Raw genomic sequence first — 12,041 nt, 5'->3', positions numbered from 1 at the left:
GTACATGTATATACACTGTATATATCTACAATGAAATATATATAATATATACACATAATGGAATATTATTCCACCATAAAAAAGAATGAAATCTTGCCATTTACAACAGCATGGATGGACCTAGAGAGTATTATGTTAAGCAAAGTAAGTCAGATAGAGAAAGAAGAATACCGCATGATTTTACTTATATGTGGAATCTATGACACAAAGCAAACAAAAACAGAAACAGACTCATCAACACAGGGAACAACCCGGTGGTTGCCTGAGGGAAGGGGATGGTGGATGGGCGCGATAGGCAAAGATAATCAAGACGTACCAACTTCCATTTATAAAATAAATACGTCTGTCTTTCTCTGCACCAGAAATGAAGTGGATACGTTGCAAAAAAATAAAAATAAAAATAAAAAAATCAAATAAATAAATAAATAAAATACGTCACAGAAATGAAAAGTACAGCACAGGGAATATAGCCAATAATACTATAATAACTTTGTATGGTGACAGATAACTACACTTATCCTGGTGAACCATGTGTGATGCGGAGAATTGTTGAGTCACTCACTGTGCTGCACGCCTGAAAGTAATAACATTGTCCATCGATGCTTCAATTAAAAAAAAAAATACATACGTTACTACAAAAAAAAAAAAGATGAACGTGCTCAAAAAAATGATGGGGGCCTGTCGAAAGGCACAGCTGACATCCAGAAGAGGTTCCCACTGGCCAGATCATAGGAAGCAGATTACAACAAACTGAATGAAAGAAAAACCCATGAGTCTACCTTGATAATAGAAAAAGGCAAGAAATAAATGGGGCAGAAAAGGTGGAAACAACCCACATGTCCATCAACAGATGAAAAGATAAACAAAATGGGGTCTATATACAAAACAGAATATTACTCAGCTTTAAAAAGGAAGGAAATTCTGACGCAGGCTACAACATGGACGAACCTTGAGGACATTACACACGAAGTGAAATGAGCCAGACATCAAAGGGCAAACACTGTAGGAATTTGCTCGTATCATATAAGGGACCTGGAATAGACAGAGACAGAAGCTGGGATGCACATTACACCACTGAACGGTGCAACCGAACTGGTTGAGATGGTGAATTTTATGTTTTATAGATACATATGTATTACATATATTTACCACAATTCAAAAAGAAAAAGCAAGAACAGCACCAGAAATGACTTCTGTTTTCACATACATGGTCAAAGTCACTCAGATTCCACTTTTCTTCCACAGACGGAATCTAACGGGCTGTGTCGGAAACGGTAAAGAAATAATCTTAGGGTAAATGTCTATCTCCCTTCTACTCTGTCACCCATAACCTGCCCTGCAGATTCGGCTGGGTCATTCACTACAGCTGTCTATCGAATTGGCACAGAAGTTGTCTTGAACCTAAGTCTCTGTAGCATCCACAGACTTCGCTCCCAATGGACCCCTCAAGATAAGTGGGTCTAGAGGTGAACACAGACTGACAAGCCAGAACATGACACAGATGAAGAAGGCCTCCACTCCATCCTTAATTTCAACAACAGCTACTATATATAATGGCTTTCCCAACCAGCCGAATATTTACCGTAAAAAGAAAAGGAGTCAGTCGTCAAAAGTATTTTCAAACAAACATCAGCCATCTACATTTGTAAAATAGAAAACAAAACAAATGGGGCAAAAGGGAAATTTTTCCTTTAGGTAGATAGAATACCAGGAGTTAGAAATGCTGGATGTTAGAAAATCCCCATCTTAAACCTTTACGTTAAAAATAATGGCTACCACTGACGAAACCCAGTGACCAAAATCAGCATCACCAGTGAAGGGGCAAATAGAGATCATGAGCCTTGAGATGGGGGGAAATGAGAAAGGCACGATAACCCTTCTGGGGTTTTCCTGAATCTAATCATCAGAAAACATCACACAGACCCAAACTGGATAAGAGTCTACAAAATGCCCAGCCTATACTCTTCAAAAATGTCACACAGGGGCCCCCGGGTGGCTCCGTTGGTTAAGCATCCAGCTTGTGATTTTTCGCTCAGGTCATGATCTCATGGTTCATGGGTTCAAGTCCCACATCGGGCTCCACGCTGACAGTGCAGAGCCTGCTTTGGATTCTCTCTCTCTCCCTTTATCTCTGCCTCTCCCCATCTTGCACTTTCTCTCTCTCTCTCTCAAAATAAAAAAATAAACTTAAAAAAATGTCATGGAAAGTAAAGAAAGGCTGCAGGTCTATTCCAGATTAGAGACAAATGTCTACCGACATATGTGATCCTGGACTGGATCTTACGCCAGGAAAAAAAAAAAAAAAAAGCTATATAAAAGGCATTATTGGGGCAACTGACAAGAATTGGAATATGGACAGTACAACAGTAAAAGAACTGTATCAATGTTAAATTTCTTGATTTTGAGTACCGTGGTTAAAAGAACATTCATTTTGTTAGAAAATGTGTATTTAATGCCTTAAGGGGGGAGAAGCCACAACGTCTCTAACTCATTCTTATCAATAGTTCAGAAAACAATATATATACGTATGCAAGATAGACAGGCAGAATGTGATCAACGTTGACAAGAGGTGACCGCAGAGAAAGGTAAGTGGGAATTCTTTTAGTGACATCAGGTCCAGGAAAATGACCACTGTCTTCCATCAGACGCCACTGCAGCCATCAACCCCGGCCCCAGTTTCTGTGTGGACTCACCATTCTTCGGAGAATCTTCAATAGAAGCTTCCGCTCTTTTGGGTCCTCCTTAGACGTCAGTACATCAGCAAAGTTCTCTGCATTTTCAGGACACAGGCTGTCTGGGTTTTCCCCTCCATACAGCTGAACCAGCATAGACAGACACTTGGATGAAACTTCAAAAATTTCAGGATCCTCACTTGGAAGCTGCAAATTAACCAACAGGACTCTGTCAGTTAATCAAAGTCAGTTGGTATTCCTCAAGAAACACAGGAAAATCTGGCTTCATTGGGAGAACATCAGTCTGAGTGAGTGTACAGATTGACTAATTGAATGTCTTTTTTTTTTAGTATCTTTTTCAAAATGCATACAGTAACTCAAGGCTAATAGCACCAAATGAGAAGAAAGTCTCACGGTCCTCTCTTTAAACCGTAATAAAGACCGCCAGTAACAAGCAGAGGACCAACAAAAATTTAAATGCATTCCTAATATGTGAATATATACATACAGTGTTGTGTGTCTGCAGAAATGGAGACAGCTTGGGTTTTCAGAAGCACTGCCCACACATTCTTGTTTGTTACCAACTTGTTTAGGAAAAATCTACTTCCTAGAAGATATTTAGGAACATTCTGAATTTGTCCGTGTCTGAATTATTGACTGAACAGGTGGGACAGAAAGCACTGTTTCTGTTATGCATTGAAAGGCATAATATGAAATAACAATCAGACTCCAAAGAAGTATAACCTCTTCATTTTTAAAGTTTTATTTTATTTGTGAGAGCTTGAGATATAATTCCTGGGCCGTGTAGTTTATTTAACATGTACAATTCAGGGATTTTTAGTATATTGTCCAACCATCACCATAGTCAACTTTAGAATTTTTCCATTACCCCCAAAATAAACCCCATACCATGTGGCAGTCACCCTGCCCTCCTCTCCCCCTCCCCACTGCCCAGTGCCCCTGCCCAGTGCTAATCCGCTTTCTGTCTCTCCGGATTTATCTCCTCTGAACATTTCAGATACATGAAATCGCACAGAATGTGATCCTTTGTGACTGGCTTCTCTCACCTACTGTAATGTTTTCAAGATTCATCCCTGCTGCAACATGTATCAGAATTGCATTTCTTTTTATTTATAAAAATATCCTGTTGCGTGGATGTACCCCATTTTGTTTATCCATTCATCAGCTGATGGACATTTGAGTTGTTTTCACTTTCTGGCTGTTATGAAGAATACTGTTGTGAACATTTGTGTGTAAGTTTTTACGCAGACACAGGGTTTTCATTTCTCTTGGGTGAATACCTAGAAGTGATTGCGGGGTCACAGGAGAACTCCATGTTTAAACCTTTCGGGGAACTTCCAGACTGTTTTCTGAAGCTGCCATGAGCACCAGCAATGCAGGAGGGTTCCAGTTTCTCTATGTCCTCACCAACACTTGCTATTATCTGTATTTTTAATATCAGCCTTCCCAGTAGGTGTAGAGTGGTAACCCATTGCGGTTTTCACTTGTACTTCCTTAATGACTAATGATGTGGAGCATCTTTTCATGTGCTTATTGGCCATTTGTACATCTTCTCTGGAGAAACATCTGTTCAGATCCTTTTCCCATCTTTGACATGGGATCTGACATTTTATGATAGAGACTAAGTATATATATTTTAAATACAACTCCTTTAGATTAAACAATGTTTTTCCTATTCTGTGGGTTGTCTTTTCATCTTCTTGATAGTATCCTTTAGAGCACAAAATATTTTTTTAAATTTTGATGAATCCAAATTCATCTATTTTTTTATTCTTTGTGATTTTGGTATCATACCTAAGAAACCATTACTTATTCCAATGTCCTGAGAAATGCATCTAAGAATTTTTATAGTTGTAGCTCTTACATTTATTCTTGTAAGAATATTATAGTTTTAACTTTTACATTTAGGTCTTTGGTCCATTTTGAGTGAATTTGGTGTATGGTGTTATCAGGGGTTCAACTTTATTCTTTTGCATGGGAATTAATCCTTTATTTTGAGATATTTGTAGGTTCATATGCAGCTGTAAGAAAAAATACAGAGAGATTTCATACATATTTCAACCAATTTCCCAGTTTGTAGCTTGTCTTTTCATGCACTTCACTCATTTGCAGAAAGAAAATTTTAATTTTGATTCCTCCAACTTGTGGTTTTATTTCATTGGGATTGTGCTTTTGGTGTCAATTACTTGAAAAACTCTTTGCCTAGCCCTCAGTCCTGAAGATTTTCTCCTGAAAGTTTTGAAATCTACATTTAAATTATTTTTTTGCATAAACTATGAGGTTTAGGTAGAGGTTCTTCCATTCATTCATTCATTCATGCATGCATGCATTCATTGTTGCCACCAACTGTACAACTGCTCCAGCATCGTTCTTAAAGATTTGTTCCTCCATTGAATTGTTTTCACATCTTTTGTTAAAAAGTCAGCTGGGCATATTTGTGTGAGCTTATCTCTGAGTTCTTTATACTGTTCCATTGATCTAGGTGTCTATCTCTCCCCCAATAACACACTGTCTTGTTACTGTAGCTAAATAATACATCAACACCAGGTAGAGTGTTTTCTCTAACTCCAATTTTTTTTTCAAATTATTTTTGCTATCCTACGGCCTATTGTTTTTCTATACACATTTTACTTATTTTTTTAATTTTGAGAGAGAGAGAGAGAGAGAGAGAGAGAGTGACAGAGAGAGAGAGAGAGAGAGAGAGAAAGAAAGAAAGCAGGGGAGGAGCAGAGAAGGAGAGAGAGAGAGAACCCTGAACAGCCTCCCCACTGTCAGTGTGGAGCCCGATGTGGGGCTTGAACTGATGAACCATGAGATCATGACCTGAGACAAAACCAAGAGTTGGACACTCGACCTGGATGAATGGCCACCCAGGCACCCCATGTTTTTCTATATAAATTTTAGAATAGGCTTGTCTATTTATTAAAAACTTCATTGCAATTTTAGCAGGAATTGCCTTAAAATGCTCCAAAAAATGAGGGAGAATTGACATTTTTAGTCTGTTGAGTCTTCCAATGCAGGTATATGTGGTATCTCCCCATTCATGCATGTCTTCTTTGATTTCTTTCACAACAATTTTGTAATGTTGAGGATATACATGTTTTGTCATATTTATATGTCAGCATTTAATTTTTTTTTTGCAAACTATAAATAGTGATTTTAATATTTCCACATGCTCATTGCCAGTATAGAAATACAACTGAATTTTGTTTGTTGATCTTGGATTCTACAACCTTGCTGAACTCACTTATTAATTCTAAGAGCGTTTTTATAGATCCCTTTGAATTTTCTACATTGTGTCACGTGCAAATAGGATAGGTTTAGCTCTTCCCTTCCCAACAGTATGCTTTTATTTATTTATTTTTCTTGTCTTAGTGCACTGGCTAGAACTTCCAGCACTATGGTGAATAAAAATGGGGGGAGCAGACTGACACCCTTGCTTTGTTATCAATTGTAGGGAAAAAGGATTCCATCTTTCACCATTAAGTATGATGATAGCTGTAGGTTGAGGAAGTTCCCCCTCCAATTCTAGTTTGATGGGAACTTTGATGATGGGTACTGGATTTTGCCAAATACCTTTTTTTTGTAATAATTGATATGATCATGTGATATTTCTTCTTTAGCTTGTTTATATATGGTAGAATACACTGATTTCTGAACATGGAATAACCTTTGTAAATGCAATAAATCTTGCTTGGTCACAGTATTAATTCTTTTTATAAATTGGTACATCCAGTTTGCTAATATTTTGTTGAAAATGGTTATACCTAAGATTAAAAGAGATATAAGTTTGGGTTATTTTTTGTTTTTATGGTTTCATTTTGTTTTTGTAGTTTTTTTTTTTTGTTTTTTTTTTTTTTTTTTAGTTTAGTGTCAAGGTAATATAATCTTCGTAAAACTCCTCTTAAAATTGGGATTAAAAATTCTTTAAATGTTTGATAGAATTCTCCAGTGAAATCATCTAGGCCAGGAGATTGCTTTTTACGAAGTTTTAAATTACAAATTCAATTTCTTTAGTGATTATAGGACTATTAAGGTGTTTATCTTAGTTAAGTTTCAGTACATTTTAGAGAATCTGTCCATTTCTTCTAGTTATTGAATTTATGAGCATAAAATTATTCAGAATATTCTGCTATTATCCTTTTAATGGCTGCGGATCTATACTAACATTTCCTGTTTCATTCCTCATATAGGTAATTTTGTCTTTTTTAAATTTTTGTCAGTTTGCTAAAGATTTTTCAATTTTGTTGATTTTTTTTAAGTGTCAGGTTTTTGTTTCATTGATTTTTTTTTTTTTTGTATTGTTTTCCTGTTTTTAACTTCACTACTTTCTGGTTTAATCCTTATTATTTCTTCCTTTTTGCTTGCTTTCAGTTCATTATGCTGTTCTTTTCCTAGTTTCTGGAGGTAGAAACTCAGATTGTTGACTTAAGATCTTTCTCCTTTTCTAATGTAAGCTTTTGTTACTATAAATTTTCCTCTCAGTGGGGCTTTAGCTGCATCCTACATACTTTGAAAGCTTTTCTTTTTCATTCAGTTCTATGCATTTAAAAAATTTCCCTTGCAACCTCCTTTTAGACCCATGAATTATTTAAAGTGTATTTTCTTTTCAAGTGTTGGAAATTTTCCTATGGTCTTTTAATTATGGACTTCTAGTTTGATTACACTGTGGCCAGAGAACCCATTCTGTATTAGCTTAATTTATTTTACATTTGTTTAGGTTTATTTTATGGCCCAGGGTCTGTGAGTGTTCCATGGGTACTTATAAAAACGATGTATTCTGCTGTTGTTCGGTAGGGTGTTCTATATGTGCCAATCATATCCTGCTGGTTGATTGTGTTGTTCCATTTTTCTGTATTCTTGATGATTTTCTGTCTAGTTCCTCCATTAATTGCTGGAGACTGGAGTTTTGAAATCCACTACAGTCTTGAATCTATGTATTCTTTTATTATCTTAAACTCTATTATTTTTCTGCTTCATGTATTTTGAGGTCTTATTTTATACACATTTAAAATGGTTATCACCTCAGTGGGATTGCTCTTTTTATCATCATGCAATATCCCTGTCTCTAGTAATTTTTCTTTTTTAAAATGTTTGTCTGGGGGCGCCTGGGTGGCGCAGTCGGTTAAGCGTCCGACTTCAGCCAGGTCACGATCTCGCGGTCCGTGAGTTCGAGCCCCGCGTCAGGCTCTGGGCTGATGGCTCAGAGCCTGGAGCCTGTTTCCAATTCTGTGTCTCCCTCTCTCTCTGCCCTTCCCCCGTTCATGCTGTGTCTCTCTCTGTCCCAAAAAATAAATAAACGTTGAAAAAAAAATGAAAAAAAATAAATAAATAAAATGTTTGTTTGTTTGTTTGTTTATTTACTTTGAAAGAGAGAGAGAGCTCAAATGGGGGAGAGGTAGAGAGAGAGAGAAGGGAAGAGAGAGAATTCCAAGCAGGCTCCACTTCAGCACGGAGTCTGATGCGGGGCTTGATCCCACAGCCATGAGATCATGGCCTGGACCAAAATCAAGTCAGATGCTTAACCAATTGAGCCACCCAGGCGTCCTTCTAGTAATTTTTCTTACTCAGAAGTCTACTTTATCTGATATTAAGACAGCCAGTCCTGCTTTTTTTAAATTAATATTTGCATGGTACATACTTCTCAAACTTTTACTTCTAACCTGCCTCTATTTGAAGTGAGTTTTTTATAGGCAACATATTGTCAGATTATGTTTTCTTATGCATTCTAGCTCTCTTTGTCTTTTAATTGGTGCACTTAGACCATTTATATTTAAGGTAAATATTAAGATATTAGGGTTTAAGTGTAATATGTGATTTTATTATTTGTCTTCTGTATATTTCTTATTTCTTGTTATTCTTGATTTGCTTCTTTTTAAAAACCTTTTTGTGGGTTACTTTAACATTCATTTTACGGGAGTAAAAGAGAACTTCAATTCCCAGTAGTAGTTTCCTAAGGGACCATAACAAAGTACCACAAACAGGTGGCATAAACAATGGAAATTTGTTGTCTCACAGTTCTGGAAGCTAGAGGTCTGAAAGCAAAGGTCAGGGCCATGCTCACTCTGAAACCTCTAGCAGAATGTACCCTTGCTTCTTCACACCTTCTGGCGATCACTGGTATTCCTTCACTTGTAGCTACATAATTCCAATCTCTGCCTTTGTCATCATGTGACACTCTCCCAGCGTGTCTGTCTTCACATAGTTGTCTTCTTAAAAGGACACCAGCCATATTGGATTAGGGCCCAGTCCACTTGAGAATGACCTTATCTTAGCTAATTATATCTGGAACAACACTATTTCCAAATAAGGCAAATTCTCGGGTACCAAGAATTGGGACTTCATCATATTATTTTTGTGGGGGACACAACTCATCATAACACTTCCTATCAACTTTGTTCCTTCTGTGCTGTTTATTCACCTTGTTTTTTCTGCTCCTCGCTGTTACGCTTCCCCAAATGTCTAGCAGTCTTTGGTTTTCTATTTTATGAATGAAAGACCGGGCAGATTATTACAGGCAGATGGTATGGATTTCCTCTGCATTTGTGTATATCTGTTTCTTCAACTGGCTTCCCCTGTCTGTGTTCTATGGTTTCCTCGAATTCTACAATGCTTCTTCCTAGGCCCTAACCCCATAGTAGAAATCACCTCAGATAGACAGTTCATCCTCTTTATAGGGCAGTTCTTGACTTATTATGCTGGAATAAAGCAGAGCAAAATGGATGAGGTGGGGAGACTGATTGGTCTTCCTGTTCTAAATGTTAATCTTCAATTAGCCTGGGAAATGCCTTAGGGCCTCTATCAGTTTTTCACCTCACTCTGAGTTTATAGATCTTCTGCATCTGTTCCTACCTTCTGGTTAGTTTTCTCCTATGTACGTTGTGGGTAATAGGTTTCTTAACTATTTCAATTCATTCCCATCTGCTTTCTATCATCTAGTAATTGCACAAGATTTCTTTTCCATTAACAGCATCTCTTTCTTTTCTCCCCAAATTTTAAGATATATTTAATCTTTTCTCTCTTTTTATAGATTGTGCGTAGTTGGTGAGATAGGCACAGGTGTTCAGACTTCTATTTCAATCCACTTTAACGTTTCTTCATTTTCCAGCTAATTTTGCTTCATTGTTCAAGTAACTGGAGACTGTTTATAAGCAACATTTTCAAGATGGCTTCTTTCTTGGATAATTGTAAATCTCATAATGTTTGTGGGGTATTTTCGGTGCCCCCCCACACACAAAGATTGAAAATATACAAATCCTCTCATCTTTCCTAGAGTAACAGGGAAAGGATATACCCGACTGCCTACAATAACAGACTAGAAGACAGATACATGAAACAATGGTTTTTAAGACACAAGACATCAGACAAAGCAGGAAAGTGATGCCCAAAGGATGGAAAACAAGTGAGGGGAGCTCCACTCTTGTCACAGGTTAGAGACCTGAGAGGTTTCCAGGCCTAAGCACAGGGAGGGCAACTGAAGTGGATACCAGTAGATTCCTTAAGTTGAGGGGACATTATAAATAAAAAAATCTCACAAATCCAAAGCAACTAGAGCTCATAGGACAAAATAATCTTGATAGCAATTTGTCCATTAGATGAAATGAATTTATGGTTAAGGATCTTCTGACAAAGAAAACTCCAGGCCCAAATGGCTTTACTGGTCAACCTACCAAACATTCAAGAAAGAAGTAATATCAGTTCTACACCAACACTTCCAGAACACTAAGGAAAAAGTGACACCTCTGTACTCCTTCTATGTGGCTGGTATTATCTGGATTCCAAAACCAGACAGAGATACTTCTCCTAGAGAGCAAACTACAACCCATGAATAGAGGTGAAAAAAGCTTCCACAAAATGTTAGCAGACTGTATCCAGCAATGTATTAAAAGGATTACAGGGATGCCTGGCCACCTCAGTTGGTAGAACACGTGACTCCTGATCTTGGAGTCATGAGTTCATACCCCAGATTGGGTAGAGGGCTTAATTTAAAAAAAACAAAACAAAACAAAACAAAAAAAATGATTTGGGTATGTCAATTTTATCTCAATAAAACTGAAAAAAAAAAAAAAAAGACATAAGAAAAAGTAAAAGGATTAAACACCATGACCTAGCAGAATTTCTCCTAGGAATGCAAGGCTAGTTTAACATTTGAAAGTCAATGTTATGTGCAACACTAATAGGTTAAAAGACAAAAATTACACGATCCTCTCAACAATCACAGAATAGACATCTGACAAAATCAAACCCTATTTAATAATAAAAACGCTCAACAGATTAGGAATAAAAGGGAACTTTCTCAAAATGACATAGGATATTTAGGAAAAATCTACAGCTAACACCATACTTAAGTAAAAAGGGACTTCCTTTCCTCTAAGATCATGAACAAGACAGAGATGTCTGTTCTCGCCATTTCTATTCACCATTATATTGGAAGTTCTAGCTAGGGGAACTGGGCAGGGAAAAGAAATAAAAATCATTTAGAAAGTAAAACTCTATTTGCAGATGACACGATACACAGAAAATCCTGAGGAATTCAGCAAAGAACTATTGGAATAAACAAATTCAGTAAGGCTGTAGAATATAAATCAATAACCAAAAATCCATTATATCCACACTGCTAGTGTGTAGAATCTGAAAAGGCAATTAAGAAAACAATTCCATTTATGAGAGCATCAAAAAGAACAGAGTTTTTTGGAACTAAAGTTAAAAGAAGTACATGATTTGTACACCAAGAACTATGAAACACTGTTGAAAAAAGTTAAGGAAAGTCTGCATAAATAGAAAGACATTCCATGTTGTAGGGTCAGGAGTCAATATTGCTCAGAAGTAACATGTCCCTAATTGATCTACAGATTGAAAGCAAAGCTGAAGCTGGCTTTTTTTTTTCTTTTGCCAGAAATTGATAAACCAATCCTACAATTCATACGGAAATGCAAGGGACCATGAACGGCCAAAAAAATCTTTAAAAAGAACAAATTCTGAGGGTTCACATTACTCAGTTTCAAATTTTGCTAAAAAGCTGTAATAATTCATCTAATGTGGAAGTGGCATAAGAATATACATAGAGATTAATGGAAAAGCTTTGACAGCCCAGAAGTAAACCCTTATGTTTATAGTAAATTGGTTTTCTGCCAGAGAGCTGAGATAATTCAATGGAGGAAAAAGTCTTATCAACAGATGCTAAGAAAACTAAATATCCACATGCAAAGGAATGAAGTTGGACCCCTACCTCACACCGTATATGAAAACTATCTCAGAGTGGATCAAATATCTAAACATATACAACTTTCAGGAGAAAATATAAGAGTAAATCTCTGTGACCCTGGGGTAGGCACTGCTTCCTAGGTC

General features: G+C 36.8%; 1 protein-coding gene across 3 annotated transcripts in view; it reads right to left on the bottom strand.

Moving 5' to 3' along the window:
* Positions 1-12,041, bottom strand: part of ULK4 (unc-51 like kinase 4) — a 583,089-nt gene that overhangs the window by 118,734 nt on the left and 452,314 nt on the right. For all 3 annotated transcript variants that reach the window (XM_045436431.1, XM_045436432.1, XM_045436433.1), the window contains one exon: positions 2,694-2,879. In XM_045436431.1, the coding sequence (XP_045292387.1) occupies positions 2,694-2,879 (186 nt within the window). The remainder of the gene's footprint in view (positions 1-2,693; positions 2,880-12,041) is intronic.

The sequence above is a fragment of the Leopardus geoffroyi genome, chromosome C2, assembly GCF_018350155.1.
Source record: "Leopardus geoffroyi isolate Oge1 chromosome C2, O.geoffroyi_Oge1_pat1.0, whole genome shotgun sequence".
Lineage (NCBI taxonomy): Eukaryota > Metazoa > Chordata > Mammalia > Carnivora > Felidae > Leopardus > Leopardus geoffroyi.
The sequence above is the reverse complement of the archived record's forward strand: the minus strand, read 5'-3'. Positions and strand labels throughout refer to the sequence as shown.